At 53.2% G+C, this 24,561-nt stretch overlaps 1 protein-coding gene across 7 annotated transcripts; it reads left to right on the top strand.

Moving 5' to 3' along the window:
- The first annotated feature begins 255 nt into the window (after nucleotides 1–255).
- Med25 (mediator complex subunit 25) lies at nucleotides 256–16,277 on the top strand. Of its 7 annotated transcripts, none has more exons than XM_059278394.1 (18): nucleotides 256–735; nucleotides 814–859; nucleotides 966–1,090; nucleotides 7,223–7,321; nucleotides 7,604–7,724; nucleotides 7,986–8,148; nucleotides 8,261–8,391; nucleotides 8,589–8,676; nucleotides 8,773–8,966; nucleotides 9,266–9,397; nucleotides 10,017–10,102; nucleotides 10,175–10,232; nucleotides 10,337–10,444; nucleotides 11,935–12,123; nucleotides 12,445–12,516; nucleotides 12,618–12,839; nucleotides 12,918–13,095; nucleotides 14,713–16,277. In XM_059278394.1, exons 1-18 carry the CDS (start codon nucleotides 464–466, stop codon nucleotides 14,976–14,978), a joined length of 2,550 nt encoding a protein of 849 aa, XP_059134377.1. In that variant the 5' UTR covers nucleotides 256–463; the 3' UTR covers nucleotides 14,979–16,277. The 7 variants fall into 7 exon arrangements, with proteins under 7 accessions (XP_059134377.1, XP_059134385.1, XP_059134391.1 ...); XM_059278402.1 differs by having other exon boundaries at nucleotides 257–735; nucleotides 9,269–9,397; XM_059278421.1 differs by lacking the exon at nucleotides 14,713–16,277 and adding an exon at nucleotides 13,504–13,632 and having other exon boundaries at nucleotides 258–735; nucleotides 9,269–9,397.
- Nucleotides 16,278–24,561: the final 8,284 nt, after the last annotated feature.

Raw genomic sequence — 24,561 nt, 5'->3', positions numbered from 1 at the left:
TTCTTCCCAGAAAACAGGGATCAGGTGTTGCCTAGCAACCTCCACTTAAGTCGGAATTCGCTTCTTTGCGAGGGAAAACAACTGCCCTGCTTCCAAGTCCTCTGCAACTTTTGTTGCCTGGCAACGTCGTTTTCCGAAGATGTGATTGGACCGCTCTCTCCGATCTGTTCCCGGTCAGAAAGACGAGAATTTATTAACTTAATCTCTGTATGAGAACACAACGGCTGGGTACGCGTTGCCTAGCAACCTGGTTCCCCAACCTCCCCTTTAGCTCCGAGTCGGAAACTCGAGCCCGACTCCAAGATGGTGGCCGGATGTGCCGTTTTCCAATTTATTTCGTGCTTGATATTGTGGACAAAAGTTTGTTCGCTCTCAAGAGGCCCCTAAAGGGGCTCATTGTGCCCATTCTGAGAGTTTCATGGTGTGGGCAGCGCCAGGGTTGGGATAAAACCGCCACTCCCGGATGCCCAGCACAAACATGGCCGCCGTAGCATCAGCAGAGGCTGCCAGACGTCCGGCGCGGGTGCGCGCATCGCGCAGGCGCACTTCTGCTCGTCCCGGGACGGCAACAGCTACGGCGCTGGCGGCGGCGGCGCGGGGCATGGTCCCCGGATCCGAGGGCCCGTCTCGGGCCGGGGGCCTGGTGGCCGACGTGGTGTTTGTGATCGAGGGAACAGCAAACCTGGGGCCGTACTTCGAGGGACTCCGCAAGCATTACCTGCTGCCCGCCATAGAGTGAGTGAGCGCCCACCCCGCCTCCCTCTGCCCTGCCCTGCAGCTGTTGCCCACGCCGCATTTCCTCTGTCTTTGCAGGTACTTCAATGGGGGACCACCCGCAGAGACGGACTTCGGTGGAGACGTGAGTGTGCGGCCGCGTCTCGGGGAGGAGGCCGGTGGTCCCGAGCGTGAGGGAGGATCTGAAGTTGGGACCTCGGTTTTAAGGTTCTTTTGTCCTGCCCTCCCAGTATGGTGGAACCCAGTATAGCCTTGTGGTGTTCAACACAGTGGACTGCGCACCAGAGTCCTACGTACAGTGTCACGCTCCTACCAGCAGCGCCTATGAGTTCGTCAGCTGGCTCGATGGCATCAAGTGAGCTTTCCCTCCGGTTTGGGCAGGTTGGGGACCCCCGGAGAGACCTCATGGTAGCCTGAGCTCTGCAGAGTGCGCCAGGGCCTGGAGTTCCTTCTCTGGGTGGGGCTTGCCTGGAGTTCCCTGATCTTCCTGCCTCCAGTTTCTGGTTGCTGGGACTCCAGACGTGCCCCCGTGGCCAGCGCGTGGAGCCGGGCTGCCTGGAGTAGTCATGGTGCCTTCGAACACAACTCTCCCAGGTTGCTTTGTGTTGCCTGTTGCTTTCTGAGTTGGAGAAATCTGTAGGCCCTACGTTTGTTCTTCATGCTATTGGGTGACCGTTGCCACATTATTTAGACTTCAAACTGAACAGTTGCTTCCTTATGAAGCCATCTGTGAGTCAGGAACTCAGGATAAGCTCAGCTGTGTGTTGGGTCTGGTCTCACAGGGCTGTGGTCATCCACTGCCTGGCATATGTGGAAGAGCCACATCCAAGATGGCTTGCTCTGTGACTGTCGACAGAGGCTTAGTTTGCCACATATTGATGTCCAGACTGGAACTGTCTCTGCTCAACGTGAATGGCTGAACCCAGAGGGCAAAGAGGAAGCTACCAGGGTTTTGTTTTGTTTTTTTAAGGTTTATTTATTTATTATGTATACAGTATTCTGTCTGCATGAAGAGGGCACCAGATCTCATTACAGGTGGTTGTGAGCCACCATGTGGATGCTGGGAATTGAACTCATGACCTCTGGAAGAGTAGTCAGTGCTCTTAACTGCTGAGCCATCTCTCCAGCCCCGCTACTAGGGTTTTTGATGACTAAGTGACACACCATCAACTTTACACCTGTTTGGTAGGCGAGTCTGCCCTGTTACAGGCAAGAATAGACAACCCAGGCAGTGGGATCCCTGGGGGCAGACCACCATAGCCTTGTATGTGAGTGGCTGCTTTACTGCTTGCCCTGTTCTTCTGCTTGGTTTACAAATAAGTAACAGTGTAGACTGCTGGATGCTGGAAGGGCCTCTGAAGCTAATCTTTCCATGTGGAATCCCCAGTCTGGCCGTGGTCAAGGTTTATTTGACAGTGCTGATCTCGAACTCACAAGAGATCCGCCTGCCTCTGCCTCCCGAGTGCTGGGATTAAAGGCGTGCGCCACCACTGCCCGGCTCCCACTGGTTCTTAACTTTGCTGCTTTGGTGAAACATGTGTGCTTTAAGTGTCTGCTGTGTTCTGGGTGTGTGTATGTGCATGTGCACATAGTAGATGGCTTGGAAAGCTGGCCTTCACTTCACTTGGAGGTTGTCAGGATTAGTGGTTAAGCATGGCTTCCCATTCTAGGCGTGGTTGACACTTGGCACTCAAGTCTTTAAAAAAGACTGGTTTATTTTTGTTTGAGGTGTACAAGTGTTTTGCCTACATGTCTGTGCACCACTTGTGTGCCTGATGCTCTTAGAGGCCAAAAGAGGGTGTCAGATCCCCTGGAACTGGAGTTAAACAGCGTGATGTTTAGAGAAATGGATCAGTGTTAAGAGCACTGGCTGGTGGATTCCCAGCTGCCATGTGGGTGCTGGGAATCCACCCTGGGTCCTCTGGAAGAGCAGCCAGTGCTCTTTTTTTTTTTTTTTAATACAATTTTTTTTATTTAATGCCGAATGCTGTTTATTGAAGGAGGGAGGAGGCCTTAAATACAGGCTTACAGCACAGTGGGAGAACCCCGGAGGGCAGAAGTTCGCTACCAATGTTTTACAATCTTACATCTAAGCTGTTAACGCCCAATATGCAGGATACACAGACAAGGAACTTCCCTTAAGCATTGAACCCGGCAGGGAATTAGCATAGGGAGGATATCAAGGTCAAGGTCAGCAAGCAAGGCAACATTTACCCAAAACGGGGGGCCAGGGCCCTACAGGTCCCCTCTTTTACTAGAAAATGAGCTTCTGACTTAGGTTGTGTGGGACATCAGCAGGTCACCTTACCTGTCATGGAGACGCCTGCCCAGGCCACACAGGCACTCTGTCTTAGGTTGGTGAGCGCCCCCCCCCCCCCCCCAGCAGCCAGTGCTCTTAACACTGATCCATTTCTCTAGCCCCCAGTCCATTTTTTAAACTGGAGACAGTGTCTTGTCAGGTTTTCCAGGCTAGCCACAAAGTCCCTGTGTAGCAAGAGCTGGCCTTTTACGCCCATCCTCCTTCCTCAGCTGCCTTAGTGTACCTGGCTTGGACTGGGGCTGGGTCTTTTTATTTATATATGTGTGTGTGTGTGTGTGTGTGTGTGTGTGTGTGTGTGTGTGTGTGTAAATATTCATATATATGTATATATGTTAATTAGTTAATTATTTTTTTGTTCTGTTTTTCGAGACAGGGTTTCTCTGTGTAGCTTTGGAACCTGTCCTGGATCTTGCTCTGTAGACCAGGCTGGCCTTAAATTCGCAGAGATCCGCCAGGCTCTGCCTCCTGAGTGTTGGGATTAAAGGCGTGCGCCACCACCGCCTGGCAAGATTTTAATTTATTTTATGTGCATTGATGTTTTGTCTGTATGTCTGTTCAAGAGTGCCAGATCCTCTGGAACTGGTTACAGATAGTTCTAAGCTGCCATGCTGATGTTGGAATTGAATCCGGGTCCTCTGGAAGAGCAGCTGGTGCTCTTAACCACTGAGCCATCTTTCTAGCTCCTGAGACTAGATAATTCTTTGTTGTGAGGCCTGTCCTGGTTGCTCTGGGGTGTTGGGGTTTTTGTGTGTGCACGTGTGTTTGTGCTGCTGGGGATGGAACCCAGGGCTTTGTCCACGCTAGGCAAGGTCTCTGCCTCTGAGCCATATCCTGGCACCTTGGAGAATGTTTAACAGTGTCCCTGGTCTTTACCTGCCAGCTGCCAGTGGCACCCCTGGAAAGTTGTCTCCAGGTGTTCGCAAGCATCTAGAGGGCACAGGGCACCTTAGTTAGGAACTACTGGGCTAGATTGAGGTCAGACTTGAGTAACAGCCATCTGGAGTTCTGTGAAGCCCCCAGGTCCACACTGCTGCCTGTCAGGATTAGTGCATATGAGGCCTCCATCACATTGGTTAGAGGTGAGTCTGAGAACCAATGCCAGCCAGTCTGTTCTATTGAACTCCTGCTTGGCTGGTAAGTCTCCTGGGTACATTTCTGTGTGAGGAACTTCAGTGACTTTTCTTATCAGCCACTTGTCCTCTGCTTCCTGTTACTGCCTCCAGTTCTGGACCTTGGTGGAAATCTAGGTACCTGTTGTTTCTCCTCTGGACTGCTTCCAAGTAGGGCCTGCCTCCTCAAGGCTTCAGGAGATAGCTGTGTACACACAGTGAGTGGTAGGTGCTGGGAAAGGCCCTCAGACCCCAGACCTCCTTGTGAAGACTGGAGGAAGAGGGGGCCTCCCTTAGGGGAAAGGCTGGCCAGGCAGGGCTCCTGAGGATAAGAGGGAGATCCTGTTTGGATGGTGCACTGTCTCCCACTTCTACACTGAGAAGCCTGTAAACACGTGTCCCCGTTTGGAAGCCTCTGCCCCCGCTAGGCATTTTAGCCTTGTTTAACTCTCCAGGGTCATTGTTTTGATCAAGGCCTGTGATCCGTGTTCCTGGAAGGGCTGGAATGGGGATGAGAGTTAGCAGGGCTTGTCCCTGCTTGAGAAATTTCACCTTCTGTTGATGATGATGCTTGGAGACAAGGTTGGAGTGTGGTTAGGAAGTAGCCTTGCTCTGGGCTTTTTTGTTTGTTTTGTTTTGAGACAGTGTTTCTCTGAGTAGTCCTGGCTGTTCTGGAACTTATTCTGTAGACCAGGCTGGCCTCAAACTCACAGAGATCCTCCTGCCTCTGCCTCCCAAGTGCTGGGATTAAAGGTGTGCACCACCACCGCCCGGCCCTATTTTCTTAATTAAAATATAGCTGGCAGTACTGAACAGCGGTGTTCAGTAGACAGCTCCAGTGCACAGCCTCCAGCACCCTCCCAGTGCCTGGCAGGTACACCTCCGTTATATCACAACATGTTCCTGTCACCCCAGTAGCTGTTCCCTATTCCCCCTGCCTCAGGCAGGTCTCAGAGAAGCTGAGCAATTTGTGGTTTGGAAGCTAGGTAGCAGGACTGGACGTAGGGTTGTCTTGTGTGTGGCTGCGCTCCAGCTCTGGCCTTAAGTTTTTTGCTGCAGCTGGATGTGGTAGTTTATGCCTTTACTCAGGAGGAGCAGTTCCAAGCCAGCCTAAGCTATATAGTTCAAGGCCAGTTTGGGCTACCTAAACCCAGTCTCAGAACCCAAAAAGTAACAATAAAAATTCTTTCTGCTGCAGAAGAAGAGGGTGAGGGAGTAGGTGGTGAAGGACCAGAGCAGGGCAAGGTCCCTGTGACAGAAGGATGGGATAGGCTTCAAGCCCCAGGGTGCTTGGGCCTGAGGACACAGTGTGGAAATGCCTAGAGATTTCAAGTACATCTCTTCATCAAGCCATGCCCAAAACTTTGTGTGACCTCTACAAATTGTAGAGCTGTAGCCAGAGACTGGGACTCCTGAGTGAAGGCCGCCAAGGTAGTCATGAAGGGTGGGGGTGGGGAGGAGCAGCTGTGGCGGTAGGTGTGGCTTCTAAGGGTCAGGAGGGCCTGTACCATGATGGTGGTGTCCCGTGGTTGGGCTTCCTGGAGGAGGGCATGCTGGGCACGTGTGAGGACAGATAATTTGGGGTTCCACCCAGACCAGAATGTAGTAGCTTTAGAGAGGAGTCTGGTCAAAGACGGGTGCATCAGCCGTTCCGTGAGCCTGGCAGACAGGGGACACAGCAAGAGTGTAGGCCCAGCTAAAGCCTTACTGGCTGGACAGCCATTTATTCACTTACCAACTGTTTCTGCCGTAGGCCTCTTAGGGGCCAGACAGGTAGACAAGAAATGAGAGGGCTCAGACCCTGTCCCTGTAGGACATTGCGGGTGGATGCCTAGGTGGTGGCCGTGGGAAGGTACCAGAAGCCGTGTGTGAAAACAGTGTGGAGGCTGAAAGTCCAAGGCCACAGTATTGGCAGAGTGGAAAGCTCCTGAAACTCGGGAAAGGCTCCTTCCTGACCTCTCTGGCTGCTGGTGGCCCCTTGGTCTTCCTATGGCCTGTCCACATCTGTTCCCATCTTCCCCTTTTTCTTTTCTTTCAAGGTTTATTTATTTACTAGGTATACAGAAGAGGGCACCAGATCTCATTACAGATGGCTGTGAGCCACCATGTGGGTGCTGGGAATTGAACTCAGGACCTCTGGAAGAGCAGCCAGTGCTCTTAACCTCTGAGCCATCTCTCCAGCCCGTCTTCCCCTTTTTCTTAGTGACGGAAGTGACCCTGAATTGGGGTCCTGTGACCACTTCTGTCTCTTTCATAACTGGTGTAGAGACTGTTTCCAGGAAGGTAACACTGAGTTGCTGTGGCTAACCTGACCATTATCACTGTGAGTACATTCCACCCGTAGCACTACAGGGGTGGGGCGCTGTCTTCTGATAGGGTTCCTCCCCTGCTTTAGGAGACTGAGGGAGGAGGATTGCCAGCCTGTTTCTAAAAGGCTGGAGAGGTGGATGGCTCAACAGTTAAGAGCACTGGCTGCTTTTCCAGAGGACCCAGGTTTGGTTCCCAGCGCCCATTTGGTGGTTCAGAGCCACCTGTAACTAGTTTCTGGGGACCTGATCCCTCTCCTGGCCTTGAAGGCCACCAGGCATGTGTGTGGTGTGCAGACATCCAGGCAAAACACCATGCACATAAAATATAAGAAAACCCAGCCAAAGCCAGACAGAGTAATGCACACCTTTAACCCCAGCGCTTGGGAGGTAGAGGCAGGGTGATCTCTGTGAGTTCAAAGTCACCCTGGTTTAGTTCTAAGTGAGTTGCAGGACAGCCAGAGCTACACAGTGAGAAGAAAAGAAAAGAGAGAAGCAAACCAGTGAAGCGGGTGGCCCATCAGGAAAGGACAGCAGTGGGTGGTCAGGGCACTGGGCACCAGGACTAAGGCACAGAGGCTCCTCGGTGCCCTGGGTCCTTCTCCCTCTCTGATACCCTTGCCTATCTTTTTCTCCCTGCCCAGCCCTGCTTTGTCACCACGTAAATCTCAGGGACGGTACCCCTCACAAGGCGCGGTGCGGTGTGGGATGGGATGGGAGGGGGAGTGCTGACTACTGCCTGTGTCCCTCAGGTTCATGGGCGGTGGGGGTGAGAGCTGCAGCCTCATTGCGGAAGGCCTGAGCACTGCCCTGCAGCTGTTTGATGATTTCAAGAAGATGCGTGAACAGATGTGAGTGCACCACCTCCTGGGAAGTCCTCCTCCATCCCCCCCCCCCCCACACACACACACACACGGGGAACAGGGACCCTGCGCAGGCCAGGGCAGGCCCGTGCCCCCGACCGGCTGGGGACCTCCCTCCTGTGCCCTTGCCCAGTAGGTGACTTAAAACCGTCACTAAACCCAAGAGCCTCAGTGTTGTCAACTGCAGATGGTCCTAGTGGGTGAGGGCATGACCTCCAACTGCTGCTGGCATTGAGTCCCTGCTCCATCCCTTGACTTTGTCCCCGGCAGTGGCCAGACACACCGGGTGTGTCTCCTCATCTGCAATTCGCCGCCATACCTGCTGCCTGCTGTGGAGAGCACCACGTACTCAGGCTGTACAACCGAGAGCCTGGTGCAGAAGATAGGGGAGGTGAGCTGGGTGCTGAGCACGAGGCCCGTGCCCCGCTTGTGAGGGGGAGGACCGGGTCACACCTGGATCCCAGGCTGGGTCTGAAAACCAGAGTCAAAAATAGGCAAGAGCTCTATGTCTTCTTGAGATTGTCTGTGCTCAGAGTCCTCTGGGAAACCAGTGCCAGGTCTGCCGTCCACTGCCCAACAGCAGGAAGTGGGGGAAGAGGCTGGCCCCACCACGTTGATGGAGGCCCCGTTCTTACCTTGTCCCTTCCTGCAGCGTGGTATCCACTTCTCCATTGTTTCTCCAAGAAAGCTGCCAGCCCTTCGGCTCCTGTTTGAGAAGGCAGCTCCTCCTGCCCTGCTGGAGCCGTTGCAGGCACCAGCAGATGTGAGCCAGGACCCGAGGCACATGGTGCTCGTGCGTGGGCTCGTCCTGCCTGGTGAGGCTTGAGGGTGGTACATGGAGGAGGCTCCTCTTTAAGCCCTCTCTTAACGTGGGTAACCCTACCCTAACCCTGTCTCTCGGGCCTCGGTTGTCTTTCCTGTGCTCAGTTGGTGGCAGCTCAGCTCCAGGCCCTCTGCAGCCCAAGCAACCAGTTCCTCTGCCGCCAGCTCCATCCTCGGCCGCCACACTCTCAGCAGCGCCCCCACAGGCTCTGCCCCCTGTCCCACCACAGTACCAGGTGAGGTTGTTACGGGGACCCAGCTCCTGGAGCCTTGCAGAGCCATGGCCTCGTGGGAGGACCTAATGAAACATTGGGGTTACAGTGTGAGGGGCCCCACAGGCCAGGGAATGGCCCCTGTGGTAATGGAGTCCAGAGCCCCGGGGTCATGGAGCTGTGCGTAGTTGTAGGGTGCATGGTCTTCTCCCCTTGGGCAGGTCCCCGGGAACCTCAGTGCTGCTCAGGTGGCTGCACAGAACGCCGTGGAGGCTGCCAAGAACCAGAAGGCCGGGCTGGGCCCCCGCTGTGAGTCCTGGAAGAGACGGGGTGAGGGGTGGGGGGGCAGGGGGTGTTCACTGGCTTTCTGACCCTGCTGCCCACTCATGCTTGTCTTTTCCACAGTCTCACCCATCAACCCTCTCCAGCAAGCAGCTTCAGGAGTGGGCCCCCCCTTCAGCCAAGCCCCAGCACCCTCGTTGGCTCCTGGGCCTCCTGGAGCCCCGAAGCCACCTCCTGCTTCCCAGCCTAGCCTAGTCTCCACTGTGGCCCCTGGACCAGGCCTGGCACCCACAGCGCAGTCTGGGGCTCCATCTATGGTAGGTGTCCTCCTGGCACCCAGCCCTATCCCCTACCCCAGGGATGCATGGTAGGTGGGAAGGGTGCGGCCTCATGCAAGGGGCCTGGGAACAACATCTCGAAGCTCATAGCTGTGCTTTGCAGCTCTGGGGCAGGAATGTGGGGCAGGAACTGTACTGTGGTGTCCTGTAGTTCTTGGGATCTGGTTCTTCATGATTGGCATGCCTGGTGGTGGTGTAAAGGGAGGGACCTTTGTCCGGCCCCTGTTAGGGTGGCCACTCCTTGAGATGGTATTTCCCTCATTGCCGTCTGTCCTCAGCAGGCAGGCGCTGTAGCCCCAGGGGGGGTCAGTGGTCCTTCACCAGCCCAGCTTGGGGCTCCTGCACTTGGTGGGCAGCAGTCAGTGTCCAACAAGCTCCTGGCCTGGAGCGGGGTCCTCGAGTGGCAAGAGGTGAGTGGATTTGAGAGCTTGTTGGGCCTGTGGAAAGTGGGTAGCTCCCAGAGGGGTGAGCACTTGCAGATGGTCCCGAGGAAATCGAGGATCTATGGACCAGGTATCACAGTTGGGCTTTAAGAGTTATGTCGAGCTGGGCAGTGGTAGCGCACACCTTTAATCCCAGCACTTGGGAGGCAAAGGTCGGTCTCTGTGAGTTCGAGGCTAGCCTGGTCTACAGAGTGAGTTCCAGGACAGCCACAGCCAGAGACATATACTGAGATCCTATCTCAGAAAACAGAACAAAACAAAACAAAAAACCAAAAAATTTATGTTGAAGCTCAGTAGTTGAACAATTGCCTACCAGGCACAAGGCCTCCATTTCCAATCTCTCTCTCTCTCTCTCACACACACACACACACAGCAAAACCTAGAATTTGGGCTTCCAGCAGGGCCCCAGATATTATGGCTTCTGGAAGACAGTGATTATAAGATTTTGGGCCCAGAGAAGGGGCCCAAAATTTGTGGACTTTGGGAGCCTGAGTGTGAGGTTGCTGGGAAGGTAGAGGAATTGTGAGGCTGAGGGGCTGGTAGAGGTTGAGTCAGGGCCCATGGCTGATTCACCCTTTCTCTTTAGAAACCAAAGCCTGCATCTGTGGATGCCAACACCAAGCTGACGAGGTCTCTGCCTTGCCAGGTCTATGTGAACCATGGAGAAAACCTGTAGGTATTCCGTCAAGGGACGGGGGCAGGTTCAGCATGTCCCCTCTCCTGATTCTCTTCTTTCTCTCCTAGGAAGACTGAGCAGTGGCCCCAGAAGTTAATCATGCAGCTCATCCCTCAGCAACTGCTGGTGAGTCCTACCAGGCCAAGGCTTGCCTCACCCTTATCCCTTGTTCCCCACATAATGCTTCCCCTACCATGTGTTGCCCCCATATGATGCCTGTGTGCTTCCAGACCACCCTGGGCCCGCTGTTCCGGAACTCAAGAATGGTTCAGTTCCACTTCACCAACAAGGACCTGGAGTCCCTCAAAGGCCTCTACCGCATCATGGGCAACGGCTTTGTGAGTGGTGGGCAGTGGGTGGCACTAACGTCTGCCCCTGCTCTGCTGACTCTGTGAGAACCCCAGGGACCTGAGCCCAGCAGCTGCTGTCTTACCTTGTGTTCCATTTATGGTGCCACAGATTGGACCTGGGCCTTGTCTAACCACATGCAGCTCCTGCTGCATCCCTGTCCCATGGGGCTGTTTTTTTTTTTTTTTTTGTTGATTTGAGACAAGTCTTGCCGTGTAGTAAGACCTCCACCTGGACGTCTCCTGCCTCAGGTCCTGAGGGCTGGATTTGTGGCCATGTGCAGTCAGGCCTGGCTTCTCTGGCCCTGCTCTTATCTGTGTCCCCAGGTGGTTGCGTAGGGCCTGCCCTCATGACTCAGAACCTGTTGCATCAGTGGAGGCTCCTTCCACGTCCGCTCACCTTCCTGGGTGCTGGCGGGCTGGAACTTGTGTTGGGGAAGACACAGTGCCGGTGTGCATGGGGTTAGGACACAGTGCCTTCTCTGCCCAGCTTCTTCCCCAGGCAGAGAGTACCGTTGGTCATCAGCCTCTCAGCCCTGTGCACCTCAGCTGAGGTGGTTGCCTGCTGCATTTGTTTCCTGTCTGTGGGATTCTGCTGGACTGTTGGCAGAAAGCTCAGCTGGGCCCAGAACCCTCTATGTGGCCCATCTGGGGGGACGCTCCAAGGCTGAGTAGCAGGAACTGGTGTTTTTGCTGCAGAACAGGACCCGAGGGGGAGCTCAGTGATATCACTGCCTAGGCCTCTCACAGGCCCAAGATAATAATTACCTCAGCTTCTCAGACCCTTTAAGCATTCGGGAAGAGGCGATGACTGTAATCTCATGTAGGAAATGAGAAATGTCCAAAACTTCCGGCCAGGCCCCCTTTTATCTGGGCCAGAGCTGGGTCCCTATGCTGCAGCCCTGTAGGGAGGACATTCACCAGTGCCCTGACCTGGTTGGCGCTGCCTCTCCTGTGCTGGACTGTGAAAAGGAGGGGGGTGTGGTGGTGGGCACCAGCTGCAGGTCCCGAGAAGTAAACCCAGGTAGACAAAGCCAGTTCCCTGAGAGCCTGTGGAGAGACTGCCAAAGTGGCTGTCTTGTGATGTTGCTGTCTCTGGTCCATGCTGGTAGACCCTGGCAGAGAGACAGAGCCACCCTCGGGTCTAGCCCCGACTCCTGGCATCCTCCCCAGCAGAGCCCTTTCCAGCGTGAGTTGGGCAGGCAGCCCAGCGCTGTGCAGAGTGAGACATGACTGGAGACAGTCAGGGTCACCATGGGCTTCTCCCGAGTGGTCAGCAGTGCCCGGGCTTCCTCTGCCCTTTGAGTGCCTATCACTCTGTGTCTTGGTTCCAGGGCAGCTGCCAGGCTGACCCGCTCTCCTGGCCTTGTGTGGTGAGACCTCCCTGCCTCTTGCCCATAGGGCTTGTAGACGTTTATGGAATGAGGTGGGGTATCCTGTGCCTCTCTGGTAGGCTGCCTCTGAAGAGTCTCTGTCCGCAGGCGGGCTGCGTGCACTTCCCACATACAGCCCCGTGCGAGGTGCGCGTGCTGATGCTCTTGTACTCGTCCAAGAAGAAGATCTTCATGGGCCTCATCCCCTACGACCAGAGCGGCTTTGTCAACGGCATCCGCCAGGTCATCACCAACCACAAGCAGGTCCAGCAGCAGAAGCTGGAGCAGCAGCGAGGGGTGAGTGTGGAGATGGCAAGCCAGTGTCCTCTCAGCTCCCAGAGCCCGCTCAGCCAGTCCCCATGGCCTCCTGTCTCTGATGCCAAGATAGCTTACCGAGTCCCAGGTCCCCCTGAGTGTGTCCTAGCACAGCAGCTTTTGTCCCTTCCCATGTCCACTTCAGTCCTGACGCAGGCCTGCCTTGATGACCAGGCAGGGTGCGATGCACCTCCTCGATGGTGCATCCCCAGAGAAAAGCACCCTGCTCCTGCACACCGGGTCCTCCAGCAGGTTCAGACCGCCTTCCCTCACCACTGACCTGTCCTCTCTGTCCCCGTGCAGGTGGGGGCACAGCAGGCGCCTCCAGGCCTGGGCCCCATTCTGGAGGACCAAGCGAGGCCCCCGCAGAGTCTAGTGAGGACTCGGGCGGGGACTGCTGGGGTTGGGGGTGGGGCCGGGTGGAGTTGGGGCAGCTACCCTACTGCCTGTCCTTCCTCATGTTGTCTGTTCCCCAGCTCCAGCTCCGTGCACCACAGCCCCAGCCTCAGGGTGCTGTGGGGGCCTCTGTGGCTACAGGGCAGCCCCAGCCCCAAGGAACGACCCAGGCCCCGACAGGGGCACCCCAGGGTCCTCCAGGAGCAGCCCCCGGCCCACCTCCTTCTGGACCCATCCTTCGGCCCCAGAACCCTGGGGCCAACCCCCAGTTGCGGAGCCTCCTTCTTAACCCACCACCGCCGGTGAGACTTGGGACTAGACCAGCAGGGCCTTCCTGGAGCACAGGCTGGGTCCCCTGATCCATTCTTTGTCTTTCTCAGCCCCAGACTGGGGTACCCCCACCCCAGGCCTCCCTCCACCATCTGCAGCCTCCAGGGGCCCCTGCACTGCTGCCACCACATCAGAGCCTGGGGCAGCCCCAGCTGGGGCCGCAACTCCTGCACCCTCCACCTGCCCAGTCTTGGCCCACACAGCTTCCGCAGCGGGCTCCACTGCCAGGTAAGGGTGTTCCAGGGGAGGGCAGGGGTTTATGCTGGGAGTTCCTGCAGCCACTGGCAAGGAACCCATTACCCCATAGCTCTAGGGGGCTCACAGGGCCATTGGGAAGCTCAGCCGTGGGAGCAGGGCCTCGGTGAGAGAGAAGAACCTTCCACAACCTTCTCCGCTGTCCTGGGGTGCTAGAAGATGTCTTAGGGTCAGTGAAGCTGCTGGGGGAAGGATCCCAAAGGGACAAAGGAAAGTGTCTGCATCTAGTTGGGCTTACAAGGATCTTGGCTCTGGTGGTCCCTGGAGCTTCGTAGAAACTTGACTGCCTTGTGTTCCCTGAAGAGGTGGGATGAGAGGCCCAGGGTCCTCAATGGCCCCAGGGACCACTGGGAGATGCAGTCCCTTCCCACTGCCCCCCAGGTCAGATGCTGCTGAGCGGGGGTCCCCGGGGCCCGGTCCCCCAGCCGGGCCTGCAGCCCAGCGTCATGGAGGACGACATCCTCATGGACCTCATCTGAACCCAACACCCAATAAAGTTCCTTTTAACGATGCCCGGCTCCCGTCACTGACGCCCCTAGGGCTGTCTTTGCTCTCGCCTTGCAGACTCCCCAAGGCCCCGGCTGGGTGATGCTGGGCCGGGGTGAGTTGGAGGCAGCATGGTGTGGCCTGGTTCTGGGAGGCTCAGAGGCAGGTGGGCAGGTAGTGTACAGCTCCTGTGCACTCGAGGGGTTCCAGAGCCCAGAATGCCTCTGACCCAGCCAGGGTTCCGAGGAGCCTGGAAGGAGAAGCAGCAGTTGGGAGCCAGGAGGGACCTAGGTGCAGATAGCGAAAGCCACAGAAAAGGGACATGCAGGGTTAGGAAGTGGAGGCTCCTGGAACATGAGCATTATAGGGAGGAGCCAGAGCTGGAGAGTCCAGACTGGAATGCTTGAGATTTGTCCTGGGGATGCAGGACCACGGAGACTGCCAGTGGGGCTGGTGTGTAAGAGCAGGGCAGGCAAGAGGCGAGGTCATGGGACTGTTGAGGTGACATGCCACACCAGGAAGTCAGGATGTCCCACGGGACAGTGTGTGCCGTGCTTGAAGCCGTAACACTCAAGGCTGCACACAGAGCAGGCGCTGGGTTCCAGGGGGAGGCGCAGGGAGGCGGGGAAGCCCCTGTCTGCAGGTATTTGTCACACAGGCACATGGTAACTGTGAGTGGGGTCTGTGCCTGGACTACCACCGCCTGGGTTTGGGACACTGGTTAATGTGCAGGTCCCCCACCCGTCCTAGGAGAGAGGCTGCAGTCTGTGGCCCGTGGGCCACCACAGATGAGTTTTGTTTGGCCTTCCCTGTGTTTGCATGCGTCACTTCCTTCCAGTCAGCTGTAAACTCGAGTGAAATTCACACACGCACAATTACTCCTCTCGACATGCCCGAAGCCTGACAGCCCGGGCAATACTAGCTGGCTCCGCCCCATCAGTGGGGCGCCTGCTCTTGGGTTCGCCACAGTCCCCACCACTCTCTCTTGCTCTCCCACGGTGAGGCCGGGGCCCTGCCTCGGTCACGGGGCTGGCACCATGGTGGTTCTGTGGTAGCATTCAGAGAAAAGTGAAATCTTTCTTGTACCCATGTCTCCTTCAAAAGTGGCCAAACGAAAGAAGGAAGGAGAGGGCCGCGTGTTCCGGGAAAAGTGGGAGCGAGACTATTTCTTTGTGGAAGTGAAGAGCATGCCTACGTGCTTAATATGCAAAAAAAACGTGTCAGTGCTGAAAGAGTACAACCTGAAGCGTCACTATGAGTCCCAGCACAGTAAGAGCTACGACCAGTACACAGCACAGAGCCGCGACCTGCTCCTGCAGGAGCTGAAAAGGGCCCTCGGAGCCAGCCAGGCTTTGGAGAGCCAGGAGTAGGAGCCGTGGAGTGGTGTGGGAAGAGCTCCCGTGTCCTGACCAGAGCTCCATCCTCAAGGCTGTCTGTCCTGTGAGTCTGACCAGCGTCTGCAGGCTGAGGCACACAGGAGTCAGAGGCCTCATGGGGTCCAGTTGCCAGACCCACAGCTGTGGCCTTTTGATGGCTGTGCAGAAACTCTGACCACATGGCTAGCTTTATTTATTTGTGGTGGCGGTTATCTCCATGCAGCTGAAGAAGTCTGAGGCGGCACCAGGCCAGCCCCTCACTTTGAAGTGGCTCGCTCTTGTGTATGCACACACATCAGAATTCATAAGCACAACTACAGCCCTGTAATGGTGATCGGGCCCTCCATCAGAGGGGGCCATCCCGTACCTCGATCCCAAGTGGCACTGTTTGTCAAGGACCCAGGTCAGGTCCGAGCCTCAATCACCAGGAATTCAGATGCACCACGACGCCTTGACTCTGGCCTTCCTGTGCTTGAACTGAGCCAACCATCTGAGACCAGGAAGTGCAGGAAATCCAAATTGTCGCGCTTGGTTCATCTCAAAGTGTGCAGAGCCATGCCCTGGTTCCCTGGAGGTCAGTTAGAAACTTGTGGTTGAGGTTCCCACCCTCTGAACACTGAATCTCTCTCAGCAGGGATATTCACAAACAGCTCCTGAATGTATGACTGTGGTGTGGTCCTGGCAGACGGATGCCACTGCCCTGGAACAGTGGAACTGCTAACCCTTGCTGCAGCTGGTTTCTGGAAATGAGGTGGCCAGAACCAGTCACCCACACTGTGAGACCCAAGACCAAGCCCCCCGAGGGCCGTACTCTACTTGAACCTGAGCTAACGCTGGCTAGCTCGCTCTTCCTGATTGTGTGAACGCAGACCACAGTGCAAGCTGCCGTGCATCAGGGTGCTTGCAATTCTGCAATATGGCGAGGTTCCTCCACCTCTGCCCAGCAGTGTCCCAAGTGTCCGGCTGCCCACACTTGTGACAGTCACTGTTTTCGTTACAGACCTAAATAAAAACTCCATTTTAAGGATCAAGGTTCAATTCTCATCTGCCCATCTCTGTCCCATGCAAGACCTAGCATTGACATCTGGGTGTAGAAGGGCAGGTGTTAACCTTCCAGCCTCTACTCAAAGGCACAAGAGAATTACAAGAGAGAAATTTTAATAACTAAATATTTCTATTTTTCAATTTGTATTTTTTCAATTTTGAATTTAAAGTATGGACTCTAGTATCATACGTGTTTGTGTTGTGTTCCATGCGTTCACCATAGCTCAGTAAAGATCCAATTTGATTATCCTTCTGGCCGTGGGCTTTCCTTCTCCCTGACAATCCACCCACTCGTGTGGCAGCCTGGCCCCTGCCAGCTCGTGAGCTGCTGCACCTGCCCTGGGGTCTGGCTGGGAGGGGCTGGGAGCCCTCTTGTCCTTCGAGGCCCCTCCCCTGGGTGATTCTCACAAATGAAAGACAGAATAGGGGACCCAGGTGGCAGCTGAAGACGTGAAGGTGGTGACTTGGCCATGCAGCCAGTGTGTGCCCGTGGCGCTGAGACAGGGGATGCTAGGGACTGTGGCGAACCTGGAGAACGCTTGCCCCACCTGACGGCCTTCAAACCAAAACCACACACACTGAGGACCAAACAAAATCTGCTGTGGGTCTCATGAGACCACCAGGCCACCTTCTGCGACCTCTGGAAGAACGGCTCCAGACCCAGGACAGCCTCCATGGAGACCCGTGTGTGAGGGGTGGGCAGGAGCAGGAAGTTGGGAGAAGCAGGCAGGTTTTCTGAAGGTGAACCCAGTGATCAATAAGAGGAGAACAGGGAGGCACCAGGCCGAAGATCTAGGGAAACTGGGTTTGCCCTCCAAAGGAATTGCTTGAGAATGGCTGTGGGCGGCTTGGCAGTGAAGAATGGGTACTGCTCCTGCAGAGGATCTGAGTTCAGTCCCCAGCACCCACATCCTGCGACTCTCAAACACGTAAGTTCACCATGCCTGCGCTCTGCTGGAAGCATACTTTGCTATAGTTATAAGTAACCACTTTTGGGGTTCATGTCAGGTTAGTGGTACCACATTGGACCAAGATCGTTCAGTTCCAGGAGGAACTGACTCCTCTGGCCTCCAGGGACACCTGCGCACATGCATACACACAGAATTAAAAATAGATCTCACAAGAAAAGAATGGTTGAGACACAGACTTGTCCTGCCTTCTACTCAACAGGCTGCCTTTGCGCCTCACCTCCATGTGTCAGTCTTGCCCTGCCCAGGACTCTGAAGGCAGAAAGGCTGTGGTGCAGCACGCAGGAAGGAGAGCTGGGGACTGTGGTCACTGACCACAACACACTCAAAGCAAAATGTGGCCAAACCTCACAACACAAACCAACCAGTTCACACGGGCAGTCAGCCTGGGAAGGGGAGTCACATAAGCTTTGCAGTTTGGTTGGTTTGGAGGTGGTCTCATTGTGTATGTAGACCAGACTGATCTGCCTTCAGTGCCTCCTAAGTGCTGGGATTAAAAGTGTGCCACAGGGGGCTGGAGAGATGGCTCAGCGGTTAAGAGCACTGCCTGTTCTTCCAGAGGTCCTGAGTTCAATTCCCAGCAACCACATGGTGGCTCACGACCATCCATAATGAAATCTGGCGCTCTCTTCTGGCCTGCAGGTGTATATGCAGACAGAACACTGTATACATAATAAATAAAAATAAATCTAAGCGGGGCGGTGGTGGCGCACGCCTTTAATCCCAGCACTCGGGAGGCAGAGCCAGGCGGATCTCTATGAGTTCGAGGCCAGCCTGGGCTACCAAGTGAGTTCCAGGAAAGGCGCAAAACTACACAGAGAGACCCTGTCTCGAAAAACCAAAAAAAATAAAAAAAATTAAAAAAAAAAAAAATCTAAAAAAAAAAAAAATTAAAAAAAAAAAAGTGTGCCACAGGCCAGGCATGGGGGTATGAGGCAGAGACAGGTGGATCTCTGTAAGTTCAAAGCCAGCCTGGCCTAAAGAGAGAGTTCCAGGTCAGCTGGAGCTACATAGAGAAACCCTGTCTCAAAAAACCAACCAAAACAAAACCTGTGCCACCATGCCCAGAAGCATTTTGGTTTTGACCAGGCCTGAGCCTGGAGGGGACAGGAATTCAGATTTCCAAAGGAGCTGGCCAGGCCCAAGCAGAGGACAGAAAAATTTGGAGAAAAGAGAGCAGCCATGTTGTTTGTTTTTCCCTGGGGGGGGGGGCACTCGGGAGGATGAGGCAGGGGCAACAGCAGTTGAAAGCAGCCCGGTCTTCTCAGTTCCAACACAGATAGGGATCCATAGCAAGTCCAAGGTCAAAACCAAAACAATGGCAGGATGTAGTTAGTGTGCAGAGCACTTGTCCAGCTTCCATCCCCAGCACCACAAACACCCAACACTAACAGCTGCAAAACTGTCCGGAGTGGAGTTTTCAAGAATGGCCACTCAGCATACCTGAGGGAAAGCCAGGAGAAAGAGAGTCTTTTTTTTTTTGGTTTTTCGAGACAGGGTTTCTCTGTGTAGCTTTGTGCCTTTCCTGGAACTCACTTGGTAGCCCAGGCTGGCCTCGAACTCACAGAGATCCGCCTGGCTCTGCCTCCCGAGTGCTGGGATTAAAGGCGTGCGCCACCACCGCCCGGCCAAGAGAGTCTTAAGAAGGAATGTTCGATCGGCGCTGCTGAAGCAACCTGGTGTATACAGTCCAGGCCAGTCTCAAAAACAAAAGAAAAAAGGGACATTGGAGGAATGTTTCAACATATGTCAACTCTGAAACATGTTTTCCTGCCGTCAGAAAGTCCTGAACTGCATAAGCGATGGGCGTGGGTGTAGGATGGAGAGAGTATGGTGGCACCTGCCCTGAGCGCTTGCCCTGAGGAGGCTGAGATAAGAGGACCATGAATTTCAGGCTCACTTGGGCTGCAGAGTGAGAACCTGTTTCAGAAAAAGAAAGGACAGTGTGGTCTACAGAGATGGATCCGGGGTTAAGAGCAGGAGACCTCATTTCCCAGCACCCATGTCAACCAGCTTACGGCTCCCTCTTCTGCCTCCAAGAGCACCCACACATACCTGCATAGATGCCTTCAGTCACATAAATACAAAATAAACCTTTTTTAAGGAAAAACAAAAACAAAAAAGACAGCAAAAAAGTGACAGCCTCTCCAGGCGGTGGTGGCGCACGCCTTTAATCCCAGCACTTGAGGCAGTGACAGGTGGATCTCTGTGAGTTTGAGGCCAGCCTGGTCTATATAGTGAGTTCCAGGACAGCCAGGACTACACAGAGAAACCCCGTCTCAAACCTCCCCCCCCCCCCTCCAAAATAGTGACAGCCTCCTTACACCTTGCTTCCTCTTACCCAAAAGGCCAGTCATGTCTCAGGCTGGGGGTGCGACTCAGTGTAGAGCTCCTGTCTAGAATCCCCCGTGAGGGTCTGAAGGCATGGTTCAGTGTAGTTTTGAACTGCCTGTACAAGGCCTTAGCGTCCATCTCCAGCCCACATCAAGATGTGGGGAAATGGGCTGGAGAGATGGCTCAGCGGTTAAGAGCACTGACTGCTCTTCCAGAGGTCCTGAGTTCAATTCCCGGCAACCACATGGTGGCTCACAACCATCTGTAATGAGATCTGGCGCCCTCTCCTGGCTTGCTGTCATATATGCTGTATACATAATAAATAAATTTAAAAAAAAAAAAAAAAAAAAAAGATGTGGGGAAATGCATAACAACACTGCCATGACTCTTGGACTGATTTGTGAGGATTCAGTAGGTCTAGGTCATGAGGTGTTTGGGAGGTATTATTCCAACTATATATGTATATAATGTGTGTATGTATGTATATAATGTGTGTATGTATGTATATGTGTGTATGTATGTATACGTGTGTATATGTATGTGTGTATGTATGTATGTGTGCGTATGTATATAATGTGTGTATGTATGTATATAATGTGTGTATGAATGTATATAATGTGTATGTATATAATGTGTGTATGCATGTATATAATGTGCGTATGTATATAATGTGTGTATGTATGTATATGTGTGTATGTATGTATACGTGTGTATATGTATGTGTATGTGTATATGTATGTATATGTGTGCATATGTATGTATATAATGTGTGTATGTATGTATATGTGTATGTATATAATGTGTGTATGTATATGTGTGTATGCATGTATATAATGTGTGTATGTATATAATGTGTGTATGTATGTATATAATGTGTGTATGTATGTATGTGTATGTATGTATATAATGTGTGTATGTATGTATATGTGTGTATGCATGTATATAATGTGTGTATATATATAATGTGTGTATGTATGTATATAATGTGTGTATGTATGTGTATGTATGTATATAATGTGTGTATGTATGTATATAATGTGTATGTATGTATATAATGTATGTATGTATGTGATGTGTGTATATATGTATACAATGTGTGTATATATGTATATAATGTCTATACATACATACAAAAGCTATGCTGACCAGGCACCAGCTCTCCCGGTAGCCAAGCCAGTCCTAGGGCATACAGCTTTGTTCTCGTTCCCAGGGTCTAGGGTAGGCGGTAGGGATGGTGCGTTTCTTCCATTAGGGCGTGTCATACACCGATTAGAACAGACCTGACCCGCAGGGGCTTCAGAAGGGGCAGAGTGGCCAGAAGCAGCAGTTGGTTCATGTCGCTGTCATCTGCAAGGTGGGATTCAGTTAAGCTGAGATTGTAGTCTTTTGTTTACTGTTGTTTATTGTGTGCCCCCGTACTTGTGTGTGTGGAGGTCACAGGGCTCCAGGGGATCAAACTCAGGTCCTCAGGCTTGGCACAGCCCCCCTGAAGAGCCCTTTAAGAGTTAAAGGAGAAGTCAAAGTTTCATGTTAATAAGGGAAACTAAACTAAATGGGGCATGGTGATGCTGGCTTGTCGTTACACTTGGAGAGATAAGACGGGAAGATGTGGTCTTGTCTCAGCAGAGCCGTGAGTCTTCCAGGAGTTGTGAGGGCTAGGGCAAGGGAACCTGAGGAGATAGAGGCCAGGCTTCTTTTCTCTTCACTGCTGCTGTGGACACAGATTAGTGACGGCGTTCGGGAGTGTCTGCAACTGCTGAACTTCTGCTGGGGTCTTTGAACACTGATTGGCCATCTAACCAGGCTGTATTCTGGCTGAAAGCTGCACATGCCTGTCTTTGCCTCTTGTTCCTCATGGCCATCGGGGCAGAGTGACCCAGTTTCTGCTCACACACAACACATGTTCTGTGTGATCTTATGTACTTTTTTTTTTTTTTTTGAGCTGAGGATTGAACCCAGGGCCTTGCACTTGCTAGGCAAGCGCTCTACCACTGAGCTAACTCCCCAACCCTTGATCTTATTTACTCTTGTCATTTCCATGGTAAGACCCCCCTTTTTCTGTTGAGACAGCCTAATGTAGTCCAGATAGTTCTCAACACTCTTGAAGTAGCAGAGGATGACCTTGAACTAATCTTCCTGCCTCCACTCCTCAAGTGCTGGGATTACTGACCTTCATAACCATGTCTGATTCATGTGATGCTCGAATTGAACCAAGGGCTCCCTGCATGCTAGTTAAGCACCCTGCCACCTGATTTCCAGCCCCTGCCCTACCCTGCTTGTGTGTGTGTGGTCATTGCATGTCCTTTGTTTTGTTTTGTTTTTGAGACAGGGTTTTTCTGTGTAGCTCTAGCTGTCTTGGAACTCTCTATGTACACCAGGCCTGCCTCTGCCTCCCAAGTGATGAAAGGCATGTGCCACCATCATGCTGGGTTTCCCCTTGCTTTTTTAATTTCAATTTGAGTTTTTATTATCTATTTTAAATGTTTCCTTTATTTATGTTTATGGGTGATTTGTCTGAATGTGTATCTATATGTACTTGCCTGGTGCCTATAGAGGCCAGAAGAGGGCACAGGATCCCCTGGAACTGGAGTTACAGATATTCGTGAGTTGCCAGGTGGATGGTAGGTCATGACTAATCCCTGCCAGCCCTCAGGAAGCAGAGGCAGGTGAATTTCTGTCAGTTGGAGGCCAGCCTTGTCTATATAGTGAATTTCAGGATAGCTAGAGCTACATTGTGAGACCCTGTCTAAACAAACAAATAAAACCATCCCCACACACAAAAAAATTCAAACACATACACACACACACCCCAAAAAAAACAAAATACAAAATAATCTTGCCAGTGACCTGCCATAGCCTTGAAGTGTGGTACTATGTTTCCTGCATCCCTCTATCTACATGAGCAATGATGGTTATTTTATTTTATTTTTTTTGGTTTTTCGAGACAGGGCTTCTCTGTGTAGTTTTGGTGCCTGTCCTGGATCTCGATCTGTAGACCAGGCTGGCCTTGAACTCACAGAGATCCACCTGGCTCTGCCTCCCGAGTGTGCCACCGCCGACCACCGGCGAGTAACCTCATAGAGAAACTCAAAGCTAGGGCATGTTGGCAATGCCTGTGACCCCAGCACTGAAGCAGCTAAGGCAGGAGGGTTTGGACACCAGCCTGGGCTACGTAGTAAGACATTTCCTAAAAACAGTGACAAGTGGGGAAGATGTCTCAGCATGTGAAGGCACCTGCGGGAAAGCCTAAAGACCTGAGTGGACTAGTTCCTAAGAGTGATCCTGACTTCTACAAATTAGCTGTGTCGTGTGTGTGTATGTGTGTATGTGTGTGTGTGTGTCTGTGTGTGTGTGTGTCTGTGTGTGTGTGTGTGGGGGCGCCGTGGCAGCTCACAACCCTCTTTAACTCCAGTTCCAGGGGATCCTGAGCCCCTTTCTAGCCTGTACAGGCACCAGGCAAGCACAAGGTATAGAGACACACATGCAGGCAAAATAGCCACGCGCACACAGACACATAAAACTTTAATTGTTCTCCAGACAGTTGTGCCCCACCTGTTCTCCAGTCTGGCTTCCTGCTTCAGTGAGAGCGACCTTGGCTTTGTCCTCCACCCTGTATCCCACTCTCCCGAAAATGTGTGGGCTCTGCTTCCAAACCAGCTCTTGCCATTGGGTGACGTCAGCTCCGTTGCAGCCAGCTGCCCTCCGCCACTCAGCCTCCGGCTCTGCCTAGAATAGTTATTGCTCTTGCTGTTGAGGTAGTCTTGTGTAGTCCAGGCTGGCTTTGATCTCACTAGGTTGCTGAGGATGGCCTTGAACTCCTGATCCTTTTTCCTTCACCTTTTGATTACTCTTGTGTGGCACTATTCCTGGGCTCTCCAATCTTTTTATTTTTTGGGGACAAGGCCATTCTAAGTTAGTTGCCCAGTTAGGTTTTGAACTCATTTTATAGTCCAAGCAGGCTCTGAATTGCTATCTGTGTGCATATGTGCCATATGTGGGGCTCAGGGAGCACTTTGCTCCAACTACCATGTGGGTTAGGGAGCTTGAACTCAGGTTGTCATGCTTGATGGCAAACAAGGACCTTTACCAGCTTAACCCTCAAGCCGCTCCCCTCCCGGCTTTTTTTTTTTTTTAAATGTGTATTGGTGTTTTGCCTGCATGGATGACTGTGTGAAGGTGTCAGATCTCGGAGTTAAGACGGTTGTGAACTGCCATGTGGGTGCTGGGAATTGAACTCAGGACCTCTGGAAGAGGTCTTAACTGCTGAGCCATCTTTCCAGCCCGTTTTTTTTTTTTTTTTTTTTTTTTTTAAATCAACTATAAAATACGACATTAAATAAAGCCAACCCACTGCCCAGGGCATTTGTTCCAGTTGACAGACATCATAACTAATGTAAGGGCTGTGAGGGGCCAGATAAACGGCAGGTTTTGTTTAAAAGAAGGGAGAGCTTCTCCTAGCACGCGAGAGGCTCTGAATTCAAATCTCAGTACCCTACAGGTAGCTCGACAGCCGTGTGTGGTGGTGTACACTCCCAATAAAGGTGGAGACAGAACGCTCCAGAGCTCCAGGTCAGCTAGGGCTACATAAGCTAACATTTGAGTAGAAACGGCGCCAAGCACTTATCACAGTAAGTTAGTTTGAGCTGTACTCTAAGGCTAGGCAGTATCACTGGTGAAAAACCGAAGCAAGAAATGCCACTGCGCAGTCCTTTCACATCAAGGAACCGCCGGCACAGTTAACTGCCGGAGACGCTAGGGACAGTGGGCGTGCCCAGACCCAATGGGCACGCAGCTAGGCCAGGCCTCTAGGTCGCAAGGCCCGCTGGGAGTTGTAGTCCTTTGTGCACCTTGCCACGTCACCGCCTCCAAGACGCAAGCACTGCGTCCTTTCACCACCCCTCGTTCTATTGGTAGGTTCCGTCGCGCCGCCCATTAGCCTGTCTACCGCGGACTTGGTATGGCCCTACCAACCCGAACTCTGTTGCACAGTCTCTCGATCTTGTCATTTCCAAGTCTGAAATCCTCCCTCGGACCTTGGTACGCTCTAGCCACACCCCCTCGCGGCCCTCCATCCGTATTTCTCAGCGCAGGCTCCTCCTTCCCCCAGCGTTGGTCGCCGGCTCCCCCTCTTCTTCTGCGTTGGTAGGCGCCGGCTCCCCCTCTCGCTTCGCGTTGGTCGGCGCCGGGCTCCCCCGCTCGCTGCAGTGGTTCGGCCGCGGCGACCCCTCAGC

This window comes from Peromyscus eremicus, chromosome 1, assembly GCF_949786415.1.
Source record: "Peromyscus eremicus chromosome 1, PerEre_H2_v1, whole genome shotgun sequence".
Lineage (NCBI taxonomy): Eukaryota > Metazoa > Chordata > Mammalia > Rodentia > Cricetidae > Peromyscus > Peromyscus eremicus.
This window is presented reverse-complemented; position numbering and strand designations above follow the sequence as displayed.